Raw genomic sequence first — 24,464 nt, 5'->3', positions numbered from 1 at the left:
ACTGAGAACAGGAATCAGTGCAATAATGCCCAGACGAATTTCAAATATTCAGATATTCTGTGCACCTCCTAAGGCTTAAGGAACATTTTTTAAACATTTCCATGTTTGTGTCAAAGCTCTCACAAATACAGGGCTGCTTCTTCTGTTAAGTGATTATACAGACAACTTGGGAGTGATATAATTACCTCAAACATGGCAACCCTAGTGGTGGAGCTTGTGGAGGTGATAATATATGGTAATTACCAGTTTCTAGGGCTGAACAATCTGGAAAGAATGTATTTAAGATAAAAGCAGGAAAACAACCCCGACAGCATGGTGTTTGCACTGTAAAGGAAGACAATGGCTGTAAACATTTAAGAAATGGTAATGAGATAAATGCAGTATCCCTTCCGGAGAACACATGTATTTTTGTTCACAGACTTTGAGTGTAACAGCTCTCACAAGGACTGGATGCAACAATTGAAAGATGAAAATCATTGTCCTCAGAAACCAAGGATATAAAATGACTGTCTAGGCAGTGCTAATTACATTTTAATTGTAATTACAAATGCAATTGCTATTTTATTGTTTAATCTGTTAATATTTGTGAATTTCAGTCCAAAAACACCATAAAGTGCCTGCAGCACTGATAAAAATCTCACCAAGAAACCCTTAAAGAGCTATAAAGTAATCATTTAATTTCTCTGACTATTTTCGTAGGAATGCGCTGCTCTCTTTCTTTCTCCCAATTAAACCCCAAATTTTCATTAGTGCTTTGTGGTGACAATAAAATCTTTGTCCTACCACACATGCCCTCACCGGAGAAACAAATCTCTGACTGAGCTCTCCGAGAGCATCAAGGGAACATCGTTTTTCAAAAGCTATTCATTCAGCCTGAGCTTTTGACGACAAGCCTGTGATACAGCAGATCTGCTTTGGTCGTTGTCTCTTGACGGACATTTTGGCAGCAGATGACGGCTACTCGGTTCGAGACAAGTAGACCAAAAGACTGTAGCTCTGTGTCAGCAAACAATGGGTAGGTTTCTGTTTCAGCAAAGTGAAAGAACAGAGTGAGAAAGGTGATCTTCATGTCCCAGAACACATTTACAGAAATGAAAAATGTGATAGGCAAATCTAGTTTTCCAATCTTATATTGAAGATATTTAATATTGTAACTTATGCATCATCTGTTGGTTCGCTTGGATGGCCGCCTACACAGAAACTCATTCAGAGGAAAGAGGAGCAGGTGGGTGAGATCAAGATATCAATTTACCACATTTATCTTTATGTTGCTCATTTTTCAGGTTCACTGACATTTGGATTTTTAAAAGCCTCTTGTGTCTGTTAACTTTGCCTCGTAAGCGTCGTCTGCTAAAGCTCTACTAGTGTAACTAATTCCCAACATCTCTAAACCCAGGGTGATGGAAGGACCCGGGGAATAGGAGATGCTAAGAGTGGGCGGCCCCTCCTGTTGTAAGAAACTCCGGTGAGGGATGTTCGCCATATGCTCACAGGGTTCCAAGGGAAAAAGGCTCGGAGGATAAAAGTGAACGCAGCGGCAACGGGCCCTCCATCAGTGTGTTCAAAGCCTCCATATGAAAATGACTGTGTACATCTTCTGCTGAGGCCAAATTTAGATCAAAGGCAACCCCAAGCAGGAGGGGAACGCAGGGAGGGGGGCGGGGTTGGTTTGGGGCAGACTGGGAGTTGTGCATGAAATGGAAGTTTGTGCAATGTGATGAGCAAATCTGTGAGTGCATGGGAATGTTAATAATAATAAGTGGAGAAATTTGTCAATTTATTTTTCCTTTTACACTCCGGAGATCAATACCAAATTGGAGCTGTTAACTTGTGATGTGACTTCCAGCTGGGTGAAATTAAGTTGTGTCTTTTTCAGGTCACCAAACTGGCAGTTTTTGCCGTACAGACTCTGGAAAGGATTGAATTTAGAAAACTGCACAGCAGATGCAAATTAGCTTTTGATGTTTGAGTTATAGTATATTTGTTTCCTAAATTTTTCCCCTGTGCGAACAGCACCAAGGATTTTTACATTTCTGTGTAAGTTTTTTTTTAAAAAGCAATAATAAAAGTTCCAGTATTGTTTCTGTTATCTGTATGTGCAGTCACATATATAATTTGCAATCAAATTCATAGATTTTGAGCTCACAGATTCTAAATTCCTGTGCAACACTTAAAAAAATATCACAACAATACACTGTTTTCAAATGAAAAGTTTAGAGTACTTATAAAAGTACTATTTCAGCTTACATACACAGAGATTCACATATTTTATATACTTTCTGCAAACATCTATAGTTTTAATCAATTCTTAGTTATTTACTTGTGCATTTTGGGACCATTTGATTGTGTATATTAATAAATATTTACTGCGTTAATGACTGTTTATGGTACCAAGATAATGATGAAAGACGAACAACTGACTAAAATAATTACAGTGCCCATTTTCATGGGACTTATTAGCACATATAGAATCTACTGCAACAACTGTTTTAAAATAGTTCTGGGACCTTTATAGAGTTCTATAAGTCAAACTGTGCTGTTAAATATTAAAACTGAATATCTTTAATTTTGGGTATGAAGATAAGAATGACAGTTTAAAATGACAATGACCACTAGGGATTTCAAAATACCACAAATTTAGTAGTAACAATAGCATGACCTTACAAACGGTCTCTACTCGGTATAATATTAGTTACAATTAATTAGCTTAAGCCTTTATGTAACTTGCACACAATTTGGTCTGTGAAGCGTACAACAGCAATGCAACATCACTCAAAAATGGTAACGACCATTTCAGGGTAACATTGTAACATTGTAAGCTGCAGAAAATGAGAAATGGGAGACACAAACTGAGGGGAATCTGTTTAAACATTCAACATTTTCAAGTTTGAGCATTTCTGTTGCTGTTGACACGTTTTTTTACTCCAGAATGAGTGATCAGTTTGGAAATCATCCAGACTTCATATTAAGTTCTCAAGTGTTTCTGGAGATAAAGTATGTGCACTATGCTGCAAACTTCTACCACAACTCTCTAATGGATGAAGTTCTCACTTCCCACAAATTCCTAGATGATAAGGCTTTGTCTAACTCATGGCATTTTCTAACTATCTTATTAACAGCTATCTTATCCGGAGCAGCAACTGCCACCGTTTTCCAATGGGAAGCATTGCAAGAATTTTGGTTACTCATGAATGAAGATTGAGATATTTGTAGCTATATTTGTGACTGGTCAAAACTGGATTACATATAATTGTTAACGGTAATTTTGACTTGTCAAAATGTCCTCATAGATACTTATAACAATAATAAAAGTCAAAATGAAAAATGACTTTGTAATGTTAATTCTGGAGAATCAAACGTAACTTACACATTTTGCCATAGTGTACAGAAGAATAGGTGATGCAAGGCTTTGGCTACAAAGCATTTACAACTAGTATGAACTTGTTTATTTTATGCTTAAGAGAACTGGCTCTGTGCTGAACAAAACTGCAGCATCATTCAGTAATAAAAAAACAGCCTAAATCTATTAAAATATTATTGATTTCTATATTACAATATTATATATTGTGCAACTCACAAGCTCCTGATGCTACTATGCTCAAATGCTAACACTGATATATAAGAGGATGATTTGGCTCAGCATCTTTGTTACATCTCCTCACCTCCTTTTCTTAATCTTATGCTGCCTCCTCCACCTCCTCTTCACTCCGCCCTATTCTCCTCCTCGTTTCCTGCCTCTCCAGAGAGGAGGTCACATGCTGCAGACCTGCTCCGTGCCATCTGGCTGACTTCCTGTCATCCTTACCCCAGGAGAGAGTGGCTCTGCAGGGTACAAGCATAGAGAACCCCCCCTTCCCTCCTCCCCCTCATCCTCCTCCAGGCCCACACACACCTGAGCAGAAAGGGTGAGAAAAAAACACACACACAGGGAGAAAAACAGAGGGAGAAGAAAAGAGAGCAGACAAGACAAAGGACAAGGCAAAGAACAAAAATATCAGCAGATACAGCAGGAGAAACAGAAAATTCAAAAACCTACGCAGGCTGCATGGTGAGAAAAATTCTGTGCAGCTCTGGAGAAAAGTGACTAATCAAGTAGCATTTCAAAGCCATGTGGTTTAATGTCTGATGCCATAATAATGACAAATTAAGTTTAACCAGTGGGGCAGCTTTTCTGCTGTTATATATGTTTGAAAATAAAAATGAAGAGAAAAGAGCAGTCTCCCACTTTTCCTTTAATCAGTGACAATTGTTCAAGATTTAACCCTGAAATTTCAGAAACATCATTAAGGATGTGGTTGAATTTCCATCACAGCAGTTCATGAAAGCATAGCCCACTTTGTTTCCCACCTTCCTCTCACACATGTCCATCTCACACAAGGCATTATATTAGAATTGGTTAAAAAGCACATACATATCAGATCAATCTTAATGTCCTACCCGTGGTCTTGCATATTCATATAAATATAATATGACTGCCGCTCACATTTGAATTTATTGGTTTTCCTCCTCCACAAATTAGGGGGGCTCCAATTGATGAATATTTTAGCACATGTGCACTCTGTGGGACATTTATCATCGCCTTTGCTATTATAAACAGAATAAATGAGCAGTCAAAGTAGGCTACAGTGTGCTGTACGCAGACACACCGCCCCTCTGTACTCTCTTGCTTTAGCCTTCCTCCACAACTGCTGCTCTGTCTTAATGGGTCCCGCTTTGATGTTGCCTTGATATGTTACATGACCGAGCACATATGGATAAGTTTACCACAATGCAATATATTTCCTATAAATGGTGAATACAGAGATCAGGATAGAAAGGTCTTGCACCTAAACTGTAACACCTAGAGCAAAGCTGCAGTCAAGACAACCTTAGCTGAATCTATGTTAAGTGAAGCCCTAAGGGGGTCGAGACAGAGGTTAATTGGATATACTAAAATTATGTTATTTCATTACAGATATTAAGTTTTGGAGGTTAGCCTAATAAAAAGGAAGAAAAAAATAATAAATTTTAAAATAAATGTATTGCTGAGATAATCCCTGCCTTCTCCATGCCACTCTAAAGATTGCCTGTCAATCAGATAGTTGGGTGATACTGATGATGTCTTTGTCATTGGACTGACTGTTGAAATGTTTTTCAAAGAGCAGGCCATCCTGAAGACCTCACTTTATAGTTTTAGCAATAAGCCTTTTTTTTTTTTAACCTTGTTGCTTTTACTGCTCCTGACAGGAACTGGAAGCCTGCTAAGTAAATGTTTAACTTATTCTGAGTCCTGAAATAATACCAGTCTCTGAAATAAACAGAGCAAGAAAGCCAAATCAAAATGCAACCATGCCTGCCTCGCTTTGATGATCATTTCGACTCTTCCTCCTCTTCATCTCAACAATCTACCGCTGGAGTAGAGTGCAGTTGGATGCCCTTTAGCACTTCCTTTTCGCCTCATGTGACCAAAAGGGCTGCTGGGATTCTTTCAGATAGAAGCCAAGCCACCTTAGGCTGCATCTAACCATTGCTGAAGCCCACTGATCTGACGCTGCAGAACCAGGCATTGTTTCAAATGCTTTCATTCACAGTCCCTGCCATTGGCAGACACTGTGAAATGGGTGAAATCCCAGCTTGGTGAAGCTGGCACAGAAAGCCAGCATCCTGGATCCCTTCCACTTCAGAGAGCCCTGCCACATGCTAACTGTCATCCATGAGGCACTGCTAGCCCACGGGGGGGGTCTGGCAGAAAAGTTGGAGGGTGTGGGTGGATGAAGGGGGTGGCATAAACATTGTGATATACCCTTCACATACAAACACAGAAGCCACAATGGACTCCTTGGAGATGCAGAACCAGAGGCCATAAGAGGTGATTATTATTTATGCAGACACTTTTCTGAGTTGAGCTTTTTATTCTCCTCCGTCTCTCACTCAACTGGCAGCTGCCCAGTGTGAGCCATCCCTGGGATCCACAGCAATGATGATCACCCCCTCCCCACACACACACGCGCACACACACACAAGCCCTTCCTTGTCCTCATTGCTGTCTACGCCTGGTAGATCCCCTGGCATGTTTGCTCCTCCTTCATAAACACTAGCAGCTGCTTGGGCAATTAGCCATTAGCTCTTTACTTTTTACTATAATACCCAGTGCTCAGAAATCTCAACAATTAGCTCCTTAATTGCTTCTAAACAACCCAGGCGTAACCAATAAATAGAAGGCGGTAGGTAGTTAGCTGAGGAGACAGACTTCTGGGAAAGAATGAGACAAGGCTTATAGAATCCACACTAAAATGTTCTTCCTCTCGTCTCCTTTAGCAGGCTTTGGCAATTATTTTTTTCTTGCTGTTACACGACTTGAAAAAGCTTGCAGGGGGAGGAGAGATGACAGAATGGGTAAAGAACACAAGGCAAGCTGATGCCTCATATTCAAATTCAAGCTGACACGTCCATGCCCTTTATTCCCCAGTCTAACTATCACTTCTGAGAAATGCTAGTATTCAGTGTGACAGAGGGTGTTACAGTGACTTTTAGATGGGCAGGAGACGGCGCCCCCCGGGTGTGGATTTTCGTGGCAGCGTGATATGACACAGCTCGCTTCACAGAGCAATGGGGATACCCCCAAGATTAGCTGAATGCATTAAAGAGAGGCATGAAACGTAGCTAACTGTTGATTAAATCACTGTTACATCCATACTGGCGGTTCCAGTTAACCTCTTTAACACTGACAGCAGCTACGCCACTAACATGACAATGGCCTACAGGCAGAAATGTGCTGTATGCTGTGTGCAGTGTGTGGCATCGCAACAGACAATTTTTTTCTTTTTAGATAAGGGTGCTCAAATGGATTAGGTAACAGACGAAAATGTTATTTCAGACATTCATTGAGGAAATGCAAATATTACTTACATTCTGCTCTCTAGATTTGAGAAAGTACTATTTTTCACAATTTACACAACAGAAATTTATAATCAAAGGTTTTCTCAAATTTCTTTTAGGTGTTTTTTGACCAAACACACACACACAAAATCAGACTTATTACACAGCTTTAACAATGTGTAATATTTTAAATGCAGCTGCATTGAAGAAATCCACTTGCAATCCACGTTTTGACTGCCTGTGCAGCATACTGTAGGGTTTGCCTTTTTAATGAGTAAACAACCATTTTTACAAAGCTGACCAATCTGGGCCACAAGAATGTTTTAAACTTTCACATTTGTTGACAACAAATACTTGGCACTTTAAAATCGCTAAATGAAATGAGCGTGCCCCAAAGATGACATATGCTGTAGCTGTTCTCATCTAACATGCATCTTATCGTTAGTGGTGGCTGAATATCTGCTGATGTTTTGATGGAACAAGAATTATGTTTTAACAGGGAAAGTCGAAGACAGGACTACAGGTCGTCTGTTCATAACAGTTTCTGGCTTTAAATCAAAGAAACACAGTTGATTGGCTTCCCTATGCTGATGAACTGCTTCCAAATGAAAACAATCAAAGCAGAATCAAGCATAATCAAGCATTGTGATTCACTGCAGCGTGTGTGTGTTTTAACTAAATAATATTCCAGCACCACAGCAACTCAGTGTATATTTTCTACAAAATCTGCATTCAGTTTATATTGACTTTAGTTACTGTATCCCCTCCCAACCCTCTACTCCTCACACACACACACACACACACACACACACACACACACACACACACACACACACACACACACGAAATACCAAGGAGGTATACAAGCACCATCTAGTGCTTTATTTTGGAAATTGCTATGCAGAATTTTACAAAATGTGTAAAAAAAAAATCCACATTTATTTTCTATGTAAAATATTTGTTCAGTTGCATTAACGTTTTAAAATTAGGAGCAGAAAGACAGCTTTTGGATTACAGAATAGGAATAAGATCAAATCAAGATTGAACTAATCACATTCTGCAAACCTGCAAGTATATAGAAAAGAGTTAAACACACGAGAACTGATTGATGACAGTTCATATCCTCACTAGCAGAACCTCTGACAACTTTGGTGAAATAGATGTTTTTCACAAGAAGAAGCATCAACTGTGATTGACTAAAAAATAAAATTTCCACCAGTCTATAGTCAGAAGTTTAATTTCCTTTCAGAAATAAGAACAGGGGAGTTTCCAGTTTTTGTGTGTGTGTTTGTTTTAAACCACACATTTAATTTTTCATCAATGGAGTCATGCAGCATTTTCAGTGGAAACTCTGTCACGCATGACATGGTTAAATAAACACAGCACCATTCATCACGTAGTTCCTTTTCTCAGCTTTCAGAGATAAGAAGATGATGATGGTGGAAACATGGAGCAGTTTCAGAAACATAATGAATAATCAGGAGTCATCAACTTGTACGTCAGTAACCTGCTACCACTGAAGTAATTATTCATTCGACCATGACGTATGCATGCAAAAAGCCAACATTTCTGATGTTCACTCAGTAAAAAGCCAAATATAGTTAGAAAGGATATGACTAAGGCCTAGCTGAGTCCCAAACAAATTCCAAGACCTGACTCATTTCATTCGGACTGAATACCGTAATAGGTAACAATAACTGTAAAAACTATGTAGAACAGCCCTGAATGAAAGTCTTGAATATTTAACAAGTCCTCCAAGTCCAGAAAGCCCTCACAAAAAGCAAAAACATGATAATCAAGACAAAGTTGAATTAAAAACAGCCTGAGACAACGCTAAAAGGTCAGAAAAGCTGTGTGAAGGCAGTGTCCGTGTTTGGATAGCGCAAGTGTTTATGTCACATTTGACTGATGTATTTTAATTAGAAGTTCAAATTCATCTGAGAAAAAATCTTGGACGCGGATTTTGACTCCCTAACAAACTAAAACAAAAGATAAGCCCCTGACCCACCAGCCACCTTGGCTCAAAAGAAGCATGGCCCTGTGCCCAGAATAAAAACTGTATTTAATAGTTTCCCTGACTCTCGATCTTAAGGTCTAGAAATATAACTATGTGTATTATTTTCAATTCAAACTCCATGTAATATGGTCTTTTTTGACTAAAGACAGGTGTAAAGTGTAAAAGTGGTCCAAAAATGCCAAAAAAGGTTAATTACATTTCTGGAAAAAACATTTGGATACAACTAATCAGCTGTCTGATTTATTTACTGTACTGCTTTAAACCAGCCTTTCCAAACTTAGATTTAAGGATCCCTTTCTGGGCTATCACTACCTTTGAAATAAACAAGTTGTTTGTAATATCTGTTTTTGACCAATGGTAACATTGAGCAACATTATTCAAGACTCTCTAAAAGTGAACACAATGCCTTGAATAATGTTGCCAGGAAGTAAAACATGACTTTTTCCCCCTTTTGTTTGTTCATTGGGGCATACCATTTTATAGTATAGAAGACAGAGTACAAATTACATTTTTGTAAAACTAAATCCCAAGGAGGCAAAAGTATTGAATTATTATTTCTGGTGCATTACCACAAGGAATACACCAATTAACAACAATAACTACATTAATCCACCTACCTACCCAGTATCGTGTTTGCCACCAAAACAGCTTTGACCTGTCAGGGCATGGACCTCTGATGGTGCCCTGCGGTTTCTGGCACCAGAAAAATGAGAAGCAAATCCTGGCGATCCTGCAGGTTGCAGAGTGAAGCCTCTGTGGATTTGGCTTGTTCCCATGCATCCTGAGGGAGTTCAGTAGAACATGATCTGGGGAGTTTGGACAGAGACATTATGACATAAATGGCATGAATTATTTTACAGTAGAGATGGTAGAAGGTTAGAAGGTTTTGCTACAGGGCAAAAGTTTTTTCTAAACTTGATTTTGTGAAAAAGACAGCAACGTTTTCAATGTAATTATTAATGTGATTAGTACCACTCATGTTTGCCTTGAATTTCATATAAAAATGGCTGCTGTGAATTGTTTAGTGTGCTTTCAGGGGTAGTTTTTTCTGTCAACGGCGGTTCTAATGTTGTAGTATCTCGGTGTATTTCAATAATCTTTTTCGTTGTGAGAAGATGAACTAATTTTGCCCATCTGCGCTTTGCGACACACAATTATACTCTTTTAATGTAGTCTTAATTGTATTTTATATGCTAGAATAGTAAACTAAATATGACACGTAAATATAGTGGAATTAAGAGAAGGCCTTCGCCTAGATTTTGAATTTAAAATTGGAGAATGAAGTGGTGAACTTTAGCCAGTAAACCTAATCATATTTATACAGTAGATTTTTAAATATATATCTACAGAGCTGAAATATAACTTATTAAGAATATTTCAGGACACGGAGAAATCATTTCGTACATACCTGTCACAGGCTTTAGCTTTGCCAGAAGTCAAACGAGCTGCGAAAAAACTACCCGGCAGCCGTAGGTTTGGTGACGTCACAAGCAAACATGGCGGCTAGCTTTGAGTGAGCGAGCGAACACAACAAGACTGCAAAGAAACGTTGAATCTCTCGAAGGCAAATTGTTAGCCGCAATGTTGAAAGCCACAAAGGAAAGTGCTGAAGAAACGATGTAACGCAGAGTTGGCTTTGCTGCTGCTGCCGCCGCTGTTTTGTGCAGCCATGTCAGAGGCGAGGACGCATGCTGAGTTCACTGAACTGTGGAGGACTGTCTCCAAACTCAGCTACAAAAAAACACAAGACACGAAAGCAGCAAAACAGATGCCTGACACGACAACGACGCCCGTCTCTAAAGGTGAGGCTGTGTGTCTGTTAATATAGGCGACGATCTGCGGCTCAACGCGAGCTTAACTAAAGACCATAACAAGTGTTTGTATACACAGAAGAGTAAAGGCGGCCATGAGGTGATCAAAACGAGCGACTGACAGTGACAACATGCCAGCTGGCTGTGTTATCTCACCATAGACACACCACTAATTCCACTCTAACCAGTTGTAAAGTACTGAGACTGTCTAGGAAGGATAAACTGCATTCCGAATATACAGAAAGTGTTGCCACATGTTCGAATATCTTTTAAGATATGATGCATGATCTCATCTAAATAATTGTTTGCTCATAGCTGGATTGTTTTAATTAGACAAACACATGTTGCGTGCATTCTGGAATATGTCCTTTTAATGCAGCCAGCCCTCTTGTAATGCTATATTGCAGTGACTCAAATCAGACAAGGCTTTAAATGACCATTATGTATCCTCCTCAAGCTGCTAAAATAGAAAGATTCAAAACACAAGTTTTTGACCAGACATTTTCCCAGTTTTTATATTGTGTTCAGCAAGTATTTTTTTCAGGAAATTATCATATAAATATTATTATGGCTTTAACTGTGACTACACTAAGAGAATCTGTTCATGTGTGAACTGTCATCACGATACATCTTTTATTGTTCTCCTGTTTGTCTTTACTGATATGTCTAACATAAAGTTTAAAGTAACTAAAGACTCGGTGCTAAATAAATACATGCAAGTAAATTTAACGTTACCAAGTTGAATATGACTTATTTTTAGCTCATTTGATGTGGCACTTGATATCTCTGTGCACAGATTTTCAAAGTCCCCAGCATCGAGGTTGCAGCAGATACACCGGCTTGGCTAATGGAGATTCTCCAGGAGATGTGGAACCTTCACAAGATATCATCTGGGATTCCACATCTCCCACTCAGACTCATACTGGTAAACAACACCGACACTCAGCTCACACTTGCTGGCACATCTCATCAGCAGGTTCTAAATGAATGGCAACATAAACGATTTCTGAATAGGTTTTTTTTTATAGTAGATTAATTTCAATTGTAAGCTTGTGCTTTTCATTTCAGTCATCATGACTCTACCACTTTGCTAATTTCTATCATGTGTGTTATTGTCACGTTTTTTGGGTTCAGGACTCAGGAACACTAGAGCTGTGGAAATATCTGATATTGTGAACCGCATTGCTCCAAAGGTCTGTTGTTTTTTCAGCTTTTTATTATTTTCATATTGATATTTGGCAAAAATGGTTATTTCTAAATGCCATGGTAAATATAATTAATCACAAACTAAATAAAAAATAATAATAATTTTCATTTAGAATAAAATAGAATAATCCTTTAATTGTCCCACAAGGGGAAATGTGGTTGTAACAGCAGCAGAAGAAAAGCACATATACAAACAGAACAGAAACACACACAATTTTTACAGAAAAAAAATATTTACATCATGGACAATAGTTACAAAAACAGAGTACTGTACAGTTATTAAGATTAAAGTATTTTTTTAAATTATTATTTATTATAGGTAGACTTTCAGTCTTTTCTAGCACATATCTGTAAACACACTTCAACCTTGTGCTTGTTTCTTTTATAGGATGTAAAACCAGAAAGGACTGACTCCTCTTTGCTGCAGTGGATCGGTGACAGTGCCATGCCCGCCACACCAGAGATTCAAAAGCCAAGACTCAGGAAGAAATCCTCTAGGTGAATAATCAATATATTGACCAAAATACTGTCCCTATAGATTGTTAATATGTACCACCATATGCAGCCTGTATGGGTGCTCATAAGCGTCTTTCTTCCTTTTTCCTTTTGTCTACATAGGCAAAGCAGTGTGGAGGACCTCATGAAACTCGCCAGGCAGTTTGATGAGAGCATGCAGCAAGATAAGGAAACTTCAGAAAGCCTTGTGATCAATCTTAATGAATGTCTGAACACTTCTGAAACAAAACTGAAACCATCGTCACTCCATGATAGCTTGAAGGACCTAAAGTACCCATCGGCACCAGACCAGATAGAGGCAGAGCTGCATGCTCTGTTTGACTGCTCCACTCAGAGTGCATGGCTAAGCCGTGGCTCTGCAGTATCCACCTGTTCACAGGAAATAAGAGGCCAACCTGTGAATGCAGCTTTATCCGAAGACCAACAATCAGAGCTCAAATCAGCTGAAAAGTCTGGCACAGCTGCACATCCTGCTGAAGAAAAGGGAACTAATAGCTGTAGTGCAAATAACTGTGATGACTTTGATGATGACTGGGAGAATGATGAATTACTTAATGACCCTTTTTTGCTGGCGATGACCCATAAGCCCAATGAGCAACATGACACCAATCCTAACACCACCTTTCAGTCTGAGACTAAGACAAACACTACTCACTCTACCCCTGTTCGTAAACCCATTGCAAATGCAATCCCTGCACACAAGCCTTCAAACCTAAACTGCAAGCCTAGCTGCAGTGTGAAAAGTTCTGAAACAAAACTGACACTCCAGGAACTCTGTCCCAAACTGAAGACTACCAACCGAAACACTTTCAAATTAGAGCCAAACCCCAACTTGCGGTCACAGATGGCCAAAGAGGTTTCCACTAAGTCCAACTTCACCATTATACAACCCAAGCCACAGATGTTTGACCAGAAATCTGCAACTGCAAAGACATCCACTACACCTCAACCTGACAAGGTCACTAATGATCACAGAGGGGCTTCTTTAGGAAAACACTCTGTTAAAGATATTTCAGACAGCTTGTGGGATGATAGGGATGATGACGCACTGCTCTACCAGGTATGTGACAGTGTGGAGAAGATCGCCAACAGTCAGTCGCTCCAAGTGAGCTCCGGTAACTGCCAAGAAAAACAAGATATTGATGTAGACAGACAACGGAAAACCACAGGGCCGCAGCCCATCAACATGACTCGGTCTGGGAACGTCGGTGCCAGCACTAACAGACAATCACCTTGTGCTTTTGTTCGTTCTAACTCATTACCAAGGGCTAGTTATGAAACTGTGAACTTCCAAGGATGGAACGTTCCCATGAAGGGTGCCAACAAAAAATCACAGATGTCTCAAAGCTTCCCAGGAAGCCACACAAATTTGGGTACATTAAGTCAGTGCGGGGATTCATCTGGAACTTTCCAGGCTGGAAATGCTAATGTGGATATGAAGCAACATCCAGTGATGGCCAGAGCGGTACACAACGCCAAGAGCCATCACACAGCTTTCAAAAGAAATCTATCTGACTCAGCAGCCATAAGCACCAAAGGTATGATGTCTAAGTTTTGATAATTACCACCGAATTGTATCAAAGTATATTATGTATGCGACTTTATAAAAGGCTAGGGTATTTATAGTGGGCGTGCTTTCCAAAATAATTCATAAATAATAATTATTTTTTTAAACTGAACCAAAACAGCACCAGTTCTCACACTTGCATGCAGTTTTTCCAAGGTAGTTGGCAGATCGGCTGTTCCAAAGATCTTGGAGAGCTTGCCACAATTCCTCTATGGATTTAAGTTGTCTCAGTGTCTCATGTCTCTTCAAGCAATCCTACATTGACTTCTTTATTGCTGAGATCAGTGCTGTGTGGGGGCCATAACATCTGCTGCTGGAGTCCTTGTCCTGGCCAGGTCTCCCTTGAAAAATATATTAAATAAATGTGTTTTCTTTCTGCCAAAAAGACAGTTCTTTATGACTCTGGCTGTATGGCTGGACTTGTTGTTATGCTTAAGAATTAATTTTTCACCAGTCAGGCTCTGATAGTACTGTCTCATGAGAATAATCTAAACATCTAAAATGTGTAAAATCTTTGTGCTAAACTGTATATTCAAAGATAATAGGAATAAAAATTTTGAATTGGTTGAAAATTTAATAATATTTTAAGACAGGATTTTATGTTTGTCAATGAAAAAGCCACCAAGAGTGTTATGTACGGATACTTTTTCTTAAAAACAACACAAATAAATCTAAAACTAGATAGAATGGCTTTGCTTTGATAGACTCAGTCAAATGTCCAGTAACTGAATACACCCCCATTAGTTGTTTTGTTTAATTCTATGCATTTGTCTGCCATGGCTATTCCATCAAATTTGCTTTAAGAATGGATATTTAACTGACAATTCACAAGTAAAACAGATGTCACATGTTGTTCTTATAATCACTGACAGTTCGGTGCATGTGCACATTAACCATTTCCCCCCAAGCAAGTAAACTGCGCACTGTGGCTTTAATTTGTGATCTTGTCAAGGGTCCAAACCTCAGCAAGCATCATTGCCAATGAATTTGTGGACAGATTTTATTTATTTATTTATTTGTCTTTGGACTTGGATGTTTTGGGGTTCTTTTGTTCTTCCAAATGAGCAGACGTTTAATGTTTAGAAATGAAAACTTGCTCGAGGTCATGCAACAACCAAGCTGACATTGTCTCTTTTTCATTCAGTTTTCTCACTTTTCTTCCCTCTTTCCAGTTTTTGTCACAAGCCAGATGACAGGAAAGTGCTCTGCTGCAGAGATTGAGAGGAAAAAACAGGAAGCTTTGGCCAGGAGGCGACTGCGAATGCAGACCGCCACAAAGCCATAGAGCGACTTCGTCCTGCCAGTATTTTTTGCAACTTAATGCACTCTACATTTCATACAAGTGGTTCAGCCCTTTTTCGAAATTTCTTGTTTTTTGATTATTGTATCCAAGATGAAGGACTGTTGATAGTTCAGTGCATGACCTGATCCCGGGATATGTACTTAGCTTTCCGCACATATAGAACCTACTACTGGCTGTTTTTGCTGCTAATGTAATGTGTTTCATGGTAAGCATTTTTTAGGAACAGTTTGTTACAGAATCTCATATGTGTGACAATGTAAAGAAAAACTTCTTCACTACTTTGAAATATAGTTTACATCCACTGAGCATGGAAAAAAAATCCAAATGCTCCGTTTGTTGCTTTCTGATATTTAAGCCAATTTTGGATAGAACATTTTTATCTGGTGCTTTTTGCTTTTGTTAAAAAGTAAATAGCTTAATCTCTGTGTCACTTTTCAAATTGTAGCATCAAAGGCTGACACATAGCAGTGTATTTTTGAAGCTATCCATAAGAAATGGATGCCTTCGCTTTAAAGCGAACATTAGCATTAACTGCTGTGTTCTCTGCTTTATGGGTCTGCTAAGACTGCTTAAGTGCCTGACAGTTCTTTTAAAGCATACTTGAAATATTCATTCGTCTTCATAACTTTGTAATGAAAAAAGCCTTACTTTATTAGAAATAGAAATAAAAGGATATCAACACAACCTAACACAAAATCTTTGCTTTGAGGCCAAGCTGAACATTTAATAGATGATTCTTATTTGTGTTTCCTCTGTGCTTTCTTTGCTCACGTCAGTGTTTCTCCTTTCAGTTTTGCACAGGTCAGCATCAACAGTTGTACTGTAAAGACAGCGTTGTGGCCTCCGCTGGCAAACTGTACTGTAATAGCTATGCTATGCACCTTTCAAAAAAGTTTAACGAGTAAAAAAAGAAAAACAAGGCTTGAAATTGTTTTTATATCTGGACAGGATGAAAATGAGAAAGATGAGAAACTCACACTACATTTTCCTATCATATTTTAATCATTTGTGCTGTAAAGGGCAGACCTGGGACATACAGGTGACAAATTCAAATAAAACTTTCAAATAGACTTCTTTGTTTCTACTTAATTGCTTCAATATATCCTAATACTTTTGACTCCAGTACCTGTTGCTTAAAAACAGCATGATAAACGTAGCTGTATTCATTCCCCCAGTAATTTCATTATGTTCATGTCTTGTGATAAATCAGAATACAGTTGGCTGCTATTGGTCTGTAGCAGTTTCATTTAATTTCGTTCACATTTTCAGGCTTTTTTTTTTTTTTTTTTTGCAACATCAACGACACCCCTGTAGTATTGAACAGCTGCTCAGGATTTTGAGTTTACACAGACGGCCTCCTCACTGGAGTTATTGGCGTCCATTACTGTAACCTCTATGTATTTCAGGGCTGTTGACAGGTCAAGCAGATATGATGGGCCCATTTCACAAATACTCAAATTTGTTTTCAACAAGTTGCTGCCCAGAAAGAAGAACCATTGTGAGCATGCAGTAGCCTCGCTATGAAGAATATTGTTGTTATTAGACATGAGGGATTATTTTAATATGAAAGCTAATTCGTCTTCTGACTCCTTATCATTCTACACAGCTGCTATATTGTGCGTGAGGGTAGTACAATGTTCGCCTTTGTAATCCCGAGAGAATTCCTCAGAGTTCCTCCTTCACGACCATTCCCACCCATTACATGCCTGTGAGAGTTCCCAGGTGTGTGTGTGTTATATGTGTGTGAGAGAGACGGGTGGTCTGCAGGTGTGTGTATTTGAGTATTTATTCCATTCAGAGGCGCCATCCACCTCCCTGCCCTATCTCTTTCCCCTCCCCGCCCAGTTTGACTGTAAATCAGATGGCAGGGCAATTTGGCAACAGCATAAAGGCCTCTGGTTTTTATGACTATGATTATGGTTATGATGATGACTAGTATTTATTTCAACTATCTGATGAAACCCTTGGCTAAAGCTAACAGGTGTAGAGCAGGTACAATATCAAGCTCGCTGAAGGATCCCAGTAATGTCGCCATAGAGAGCAAAATATTGTCCACCAAGCAGAAGAATGGGCTGTTTCAGCACCCGCTCGTCATGCCATACATGGAGCAATTTCTGATTATTGGATGGGAGTGGAGAGCCACAACGTTCTCTTTGTAGAGGGAGAATGATTTATGGCTGTTAGTCAGGCATAAGGCAGTAATTGCCCCAGTGACGATTATGTTACCATAGCACCTGTTTAAACTGTCTATTCTTATGTGAATGTTTTCATTTTTGGAAGAGGAGAGTTTGCAGCTTGAAAGTGATGTGTGAAGACGCTAATTGAAGATGGAGAAGGGTGCAGGATGGTGTGGTAGCAATTTAGGAGAAAGGGAGAGTGCATGACGGACAGATTTGTGTTGTGTCATCTGATCTATTAGGAAAACAGTCATTTCTTAAACAAGCAAGAAGAAAGAAGTCTATTCAGCAAGTAGAATAAATATACTGTACTTTAAAAACGACTGAAAAGGCAAGTTGAGATCATTTGGATATTCACAGCTGCATGTTTAAGCACTCTAAAAACAGTGGTAGACAAAATGTAAAGGACTACTTTAAGCTTTGATACTTTTACTTTACTCTTAAGATAAAAAAATCAGCAACGATAACTAGGAATACAATGCTCATGGCATGACAGCTGAAAGGCTGCTATTCTTGGCTCAATCCAACCATACGCCACTGATGTGTGAGCATTTATATAAAGTAGATCAAAACTGTCATTCATCACAGTACTCCTGAGCTCTGCACCGATGAAAGATATGAAAAAAGGAATCTTCTCGGATTTCCTCTGTGCTGGTAAAGTCAACGATTGTGCCCTCAAAAACTGCCGTGAAGGAGCTTTTGTGTGTGTTTGTGTGTCTGTGCTGGCTTTTTGATCTGTGAAACAGAGATTCCTTATCTTTGCAGGCATTTTATTTGAAAATAAATGATGTCGGCAACAGAAAGTATTGCAGCTTTTCGGTTTGATGTCACTTCCTTATACAGATGTCTTCTGTTGACCCCACAGTTTAAATTATTTAGACTACAACAATTGCTGTGTGTACACCCTAATTATCAAAAGTGTCTTTCCTTAGGGTTTTTGTGTGTGTGTGTCTCTGCTTCTCTCTGATTATCTGAATTTTCTATATTCTATATTTGTACTATTGTTTTCCAGCACTTTGAATGTAGATCTACACTCACATGAAGCAAAACCACACTATGTTTCAACAGGTGGGGTTTTGCCCCATTTGATCTGAATGACCACTCCTCTCTTTTTACTTGTCTAAGGGATGTTTGCAAGTTTAGACACTAGTTGACAGGCTGATGTTTCAGACCACAGATGTTCTTGTTGATCTGTTTGTTTCATCATTCTTGTCAGCACGACTTTTAACTTTTATGGTAACTTTCACATTTTAACATTTCTAGTAAGGCATTTTTTTATTATTTTTATTTTATCATTATTATTATTATTTTATTTAGTTAACCTTGTTAAAGCCCTTCTCGCGTTAGCTCACATGACTCATACTGCATTGATGTGGGCTGACCCCAATGCAAAACAGAAACATTCTATTGTTATTAGATTAATTTTAATGACTATCTAATTAGAACCAAGCAAAAATGACCCAGAAAACCCACCCACAGCTGGGATAACTGGTGGTTTTCCACTACCGACTGATGCAACACACTCTTCTCACTTATGGCTTGTACAGAAGACTCTGTCTAAATAGTTGGTTTGCTATTACTGCTTAAGGAAACTCAAGCTCGAACACTAGCTTCATCCCTTCCTTTCTTTTCTTCTTATTGCTGCTCTTCTCCCAGCATGGGGTTCATATTGCGGAAGTGAGTAATGAGACCTGGGGGCATACTAGTGTGCTGGATTACCAATACACTTGCAGCAGATTAATATGAAGCCAGGTTTTCTAAGTGCATTCACTGTGCCGCAAAACAGACTCCAAGAACAGCAAACATAAATTAAACATCTTTAGAAATATGACCTGAGGTAGCTATTGCCTCCCTCAACCAAGTGCTGAGCGGCCAGTGGAGATAGCATCTCTAATCGTTTTCCCATGCTGTGAGGCCATGCTGCAGAAAGGCTAAACAGTGTTTTCATAGCTCCCAGATTACCTCCCAGAGTATGACTAATACATATCACACATACATCAGTTTTTTTCACCTTTTCTTACACTCTATCTCTGGCTGTTTCTCTCTTATCAGTCTGTATATCTGTGTCATGTCTGTTTCTATCACACACACACACACACACACACACAGATGGAGGAGGAGGTGTAGTGCAGTACTCTGGCAGCAGCCTGTCAGCAGCGTAAATGACCTGTGAAGAGTTTCACGGTGCGTGTCATTAGGCAGCTTAAGATTTGTTTCAACAGTGCTTTACCTGAAGGCTCCATTCATGGGCCCCCAGGTATGACTGCCCTCCCCACAGGGGGATTCAAAGGGTAGTTGCCAAATTCCAGTACTCCATCCACACCGGACAGTGATGGAAAACCAGTGAGCATCATCGGGCAGTATTTAAGTGTCGAACATGCTTTGAGAAAGAGGTGTCATGTTTTTCAAAACTTGTTTAGACTTATTTGTGCCGTTTTGCTGGGACACTTATTTTAATCATTGCTCGGTATTTTACCTTGTAACTGGATTTCTTTGGAAATTCACTGAAAGAAGATGGATTGTACGGCATTAAAGATGGAGTCACATTTGCGTAAAAGGATTTTAACAGTGTATTTGCGTCTTGTTAAGATATTGGAAGCTTTGGTGTGAAGACAAACATACATCCCTTGCAGTGATATTACTGTTCACCACTTTTTGACCTCCTCGGGCAGAACTTATACAGTATGTTGTTTATTTAACTCTGCTGTCTGACTAATTTGCAAGTAGTTAATCACTATGATATATTTTGTTGGCTAAAAAGTCATGTAAAGGTCAATGGCACTCAGACTTAAGAGCGATAAGGAGGATGAAGCTGTCTACCGAACTGTCTTGTTATTATAATCTAAATCATTGCTTTGGAATGGAACAGAGGAATAGAAAAAACACTATTTGTGAAGGATTTATTATCTCACTGAAAGCTCTGCAGTCAACTCAACTTTCTTAGATTCCTAAACTTGTACACTTTTCAAGCTGGATTATCACTGGGTTTTTTGTTGTTGTTGTTGTTGTTGTTTGTTTTGTTTTTTGTTTTTTAATCTTCATCCAAATAGATCTCATGCTCTATTAAGCATGCTGATAAGGGGCTGCAGACTTTACTTTGTTTTGAGAAGCGAGACTTTCTTGCACACAGCCAACAAATATCTCCGCTGCCACATTCCTCAAGCCTATATCTGCCAACACCTTTGCGCTACAATGGCTTTGGCCCTTTTCTCCCCAGCCCATAATAGTCAACGTGGGCTGTAATGGTCTGTTGACAGGTTTAGGCTGAGGTAATTTTGTTGCTGGGCTTTACAGTGAGGTGCCAAATCTTCCCCTGAGGAAAAAAAGAGCAGCAGAAGCATTGAAGCTAGCTATTAGCTTTCGACCACTTAGTTATAAGCAGATTGATATTAAAAAGTCTGGAGAGAATGAGGCAGCAGATCCTTTCTACATTGGGGCCTTAAGGATCTGGAGGTAATTGGAGGCTTAGTTTTTGCTTTGTTGTTCAGTAAGTGACCCAATATATAAGCTGGGTGCTAAAATGTTAAGTGGCGCTAGCTTCTGTGAGTTGTGTGCTCCTGAGTAAAAATGGCCCCCACTGTGCAGAGACACAGTTCATTATTTGAAGCAGGACTGCATAAAGAGAGGCCAGCTGAGTGGAACTCCAGCTGCCAAACTAATACACACACGCACACAAATGCAATGCAGAAACACACCATGGAAAATGCAACGGAAAGCAAGACTGCTGGGGCCAAGGGGTTCCCTATGCAATGTGCAAAGCAGATCAACCACACACACACACACACACACACACACACACACACACACACACACACACACACACACACACACACACACACACACAGGAGTGCACAAGCACCTGCCAGCTGACCTCTCCTGTGGGATAGAGGTCCCAGGCTTCCCCACTGCTCCAGAGCCTCCCACCCACTGCACACACGCACGCACACGAGCTGTTGTTGTGACCTTTTCAGGGTCATGCTGGGCCCTGCCTGTGCCTGCAAGCTGATGGTGACTAGCTAATGATATTCGTCTCTGCACTGCTATATCATCTGGCTCTCATTTAAGACTTGCTTCAGAGGAGGGAAGGAAGTTCATTATAGTGTACGCAGAGTATGGATGTGTTTCTTGTATTGTAAAAAAGCCAAAACAAATGTAAATGATTCAAAAACATTCTGTTCTTCCTACATGCAGTCTTCACTGTATTTTTCTTATTCTTTGCCTTAAAAAACTACTTTTAAACTGAAGTACTGCTGCTGTCTGTACTGCAACAGTAGCCTTTACTCAACTCCAGTCCCGAGACTAACTCTAATCTCAACCCTTCCAACATAACACTATCACTCACATTGATCATTTGTATTTACCCTTGTTTCTCATTTGAATTAAACAAATTAAAAATAGCAAAATAGATAACCTCTTTTTGTATGTAGAAAAGTAAACAGTTCACACACACAGAACATGGAATGATAAATTCCTTGAACAAATGCCAAACACCAAGTCTCAGGCTTACTCGCCCTGGACATTTAACTCCAACCTCCCTTCTGGGGTAGAGCATATTAGCTGCAGGGGTGTACTCCTCATCTCGGCTCAGATGTCTCCCCTGTTTCCCAACCCTCTTTACATACTGCAGACTTGGCAGCTAACTAGCCCTACAAAAACAAGGTAGTTTCAGTTACTACCCGATTGGTGTACTCCCACGCTGCCAAGCAAGGCCCCGACTCCTTGTGAAGACATGCAAAACTGAATCCTCAAACAAAAACATACAAATCTGCGTCTTGCTCTCAACGGAGAAAACACAGGGCAAAGTCTTGATGGAAATGTTTCATTTCTTTTGCCTCCCAACAGATGCTAAACGAGCAGCACAGCACTCTCTCGATTTGCATCTTTAGTTGCTTTGTTGATTTGGTAACACATATTTGCATTTGGAAACAGCTCGAGTAATTTGACTGGGGACCCCCAATTTGCCTTTGAGGAGAAGTCTGTTCTACAAACATTGCTGCGTGTTGGCATTCCTTTCTTTTCCTTGCTGTTTGGTTTTTAGTGTGTTTGGGAGTGTGAGCTAGAAAAAGTGAGTACATTACTGAACATAACCTAAGTCTTATAACTGGGCGAGAGCCTCGATCTGCGATACATATGAGCCTCTTCTATGTGTTATACTTTATCAGAGAGAGAAAACAGAAAGCAGTAGGCTCTGGATTTGGACAACTTTCTGCTCTATACTGGGATTTGTATTTGTGTGTGTTCTTGTCTTGTACACTTCCAAAGAGAGATGCATAAAAGATAGATTAGGCACAGATCTCGAGGTTTGGTCTGTTCTCACATTTCTGATGGGCTACGTAAAGGTTCAGTTTCACTACACTTGCTGAAATACAAAACATAATCTATTAAATCTTGTTCAATGACACAAATTCCACATTTTTAGTCAATATGGACACAGAAAACAGCTGCACTACAGCCTGATGGCAGTCTGTGAAATAGTCATGACATTTTTGATTTGTGCTCATGGACACAAACTGGAAAATACCCATTGGGAAGAAAGAGATAATGCAGGTGCAATCACAGGAGGTTCACATGAGAGACTAGAGTTTGAATCCCACACTAGACTAGTCTTATATTTCTTTGTTAGATTTAGACACTAAAATTAGTAGGTTACGTTTGGAAAAACAAAAGTCATGGTTTGGTCATATTTATGGAAAAAGTGTGCAGAAAAAAAATTATGAGGCCCTAAAAGACTACAAACATAAAAGAAATGCCACTTTTTTGTGTGTTTTCAAAATGATCCATCAGGTTTTTGTGTATTTTTATTTTGGCTGCATCCCTGCTGGTAATCATCAGACCTATGATGTTTCTGCCCAGGACATTTGGCTGGCGTATTAAATGCTGATTCAACACTGAGAACTGTTGTGAATACCAACCTTCCACCTTTGTTTACCCCAAACAAACTGCTATTCCCGCTACAGGAGGCCACGTTCCATGTGTGCCCGGGACATTTTTCCACAACAGACCTCAAACTGAATGTTTGGTGAAACACACGCAAAGGCTTTCATGACCTGGATCTTCTGTGCTGTGTGTGCTGTAGCTGTGCATGGATAACAAAACCAGCTCTTTGATTCACATTTTCAGCTTCTGTTTGCAGAAAACAAATGCAGTCAAAGCAAACAAAGACTTGCTTTGGTGGATGTGGGAAATCTCAGAACAGCTTGCATCATCTGAAATATAAGAATCACTCGTGCAGCCATAACTGATTTGTAGTTTTTCATTCTTCGAGTTAAATTAAGTGTAGTTTTTATTTGGTTATACGTGCCAGTTTTCTTGCATCTACACCAAGCAGAGTACCCCCAACGAATCACCTCAACCGTGGTTTTCTCCATCAATACTATCAAAACAAGCCTGTTCTGTGTCACACATGCCACCTTGACATATAAGGCCTGTTTACATGCTGCAAACCCCCCCACTACACAGCCACTCAACCGCCCACATGCAACCCACGCTAAAGGTTACCATGCTGGGATTTTAATCTACATGTGAAATGTGCTCTCCTACGCCTCTTCTTCTGTCTAGTCAGCAATCTGGCTATTGCCCTGCGACTCAGAGAGCCTTGCTTTATTGATTGAATGGGTTTTAGTTTGGAACACACACACTGGAAAACATCCATCCATCCACGTACACACATACTGGTGACTTTGTTGCAAGATGGAGGGAGGGAGAGGGATGAGTGTCAGGCCTCGCGTGATGGGCGAACATCAATCATTGCTTGTCAGCCTCGCCTTTTTTCTTCACCCCGCTCTGCCCCCACCTCCTCTCACTTTTTTTCTGCTTCACTGATCAGCCTTTGTTTTGAATGGTGGTGCTGGTGTGTATGTGGGGAATGCAGTCTGGCCACACGGACAAGACGTGGGCAGCTTCCAGGTGTTATTATTCTCAGATGCCAATTAAATCTTGTGTCGTCTACTTTTGTACCTCCAGGTCATGACAAACACCATGCATTTTAATAAGTCTGACATGTGATAGA

General features: G+C 39.7%; 1 protein-coding gene and 1 long non-coding RNA gene across 5 annotated transcripts in view; one reads left to right on the top strand and one right to left on the bottom strand.

Annotated features, from left to right (window-relative positions):
* LOC113034829 (uncharacterized) overlaps positions 1–10,343 on the bottom strand; it is a 95,758-nt gene extending 85,415 nt beyond the window's left edge. For 3 of the 4 annotated variants that reach the window (XR_003274239.1, XR_003274241.1, XR_003274242.1), the window contains exons 1-2: positions 10,284–10,343; positions 9,497–9,681 (exon numbers count right to left, since the gene is read on the bottom strand). This is a non-coding gene — a long non-coding RNA (uncharacterized LOC113034829). Of the gene's footprint in view, positions 1–9,492; positions 9,682–10,283 lie in introns of all 4 variants that reach the window. The other variant, XR_003274240.1, reaches the window with a different exon arrangement.
* A 10-nt stretch (positions 10,344–10,353) lies between these two features.
* On the top strand, positions 10,354–16,348 carry etaa1b (ETAA1 activator of ATR kinase b). The gene is made up of 6 exons (XM_026189898.1): positions 10,354–10,677; positions 11,483–11,611; positions 11,821–11,879; positions 12,281–12,390; positions 12,511–13,946; positions 15,148–16,348. The coding sequence occupies exons 1-6, from the start codon at positions 10,545–10,547 to the stop codon at positions 15,258–15,260; spliced, it is 1,980 nt and encodes a 659-aa protein (XP_026045683.1). The 5' UTR covers positions 10,354–10,544; the 3' UTR covers positions 15,261–16,348.
* The last annotated feature ends 8,116 nt before the right edge of the window (positions 16,349–24,464 follow it).

The sequence above is a fragment of the Astatotilapia calliptera genome, chromosome 13 (assembly GCF_900246225.1).
Source record: "Astatotilapia calliptera chromosome 13, fAstCal1.2, whole genome shotgun sequence".
NCBI classification, from domain to species: domain Eukaryota; kingdom Metazoa; phylum Chordata; class Actinopteri; order Cichliformes; family Cichlidae; genus Astatotilapia; species Astatotilapia calliptera.
Note: the sequence above shows the minus strand (reverse complement) of the source record. Positions and strands in the feature narration are given on the sequence as shown.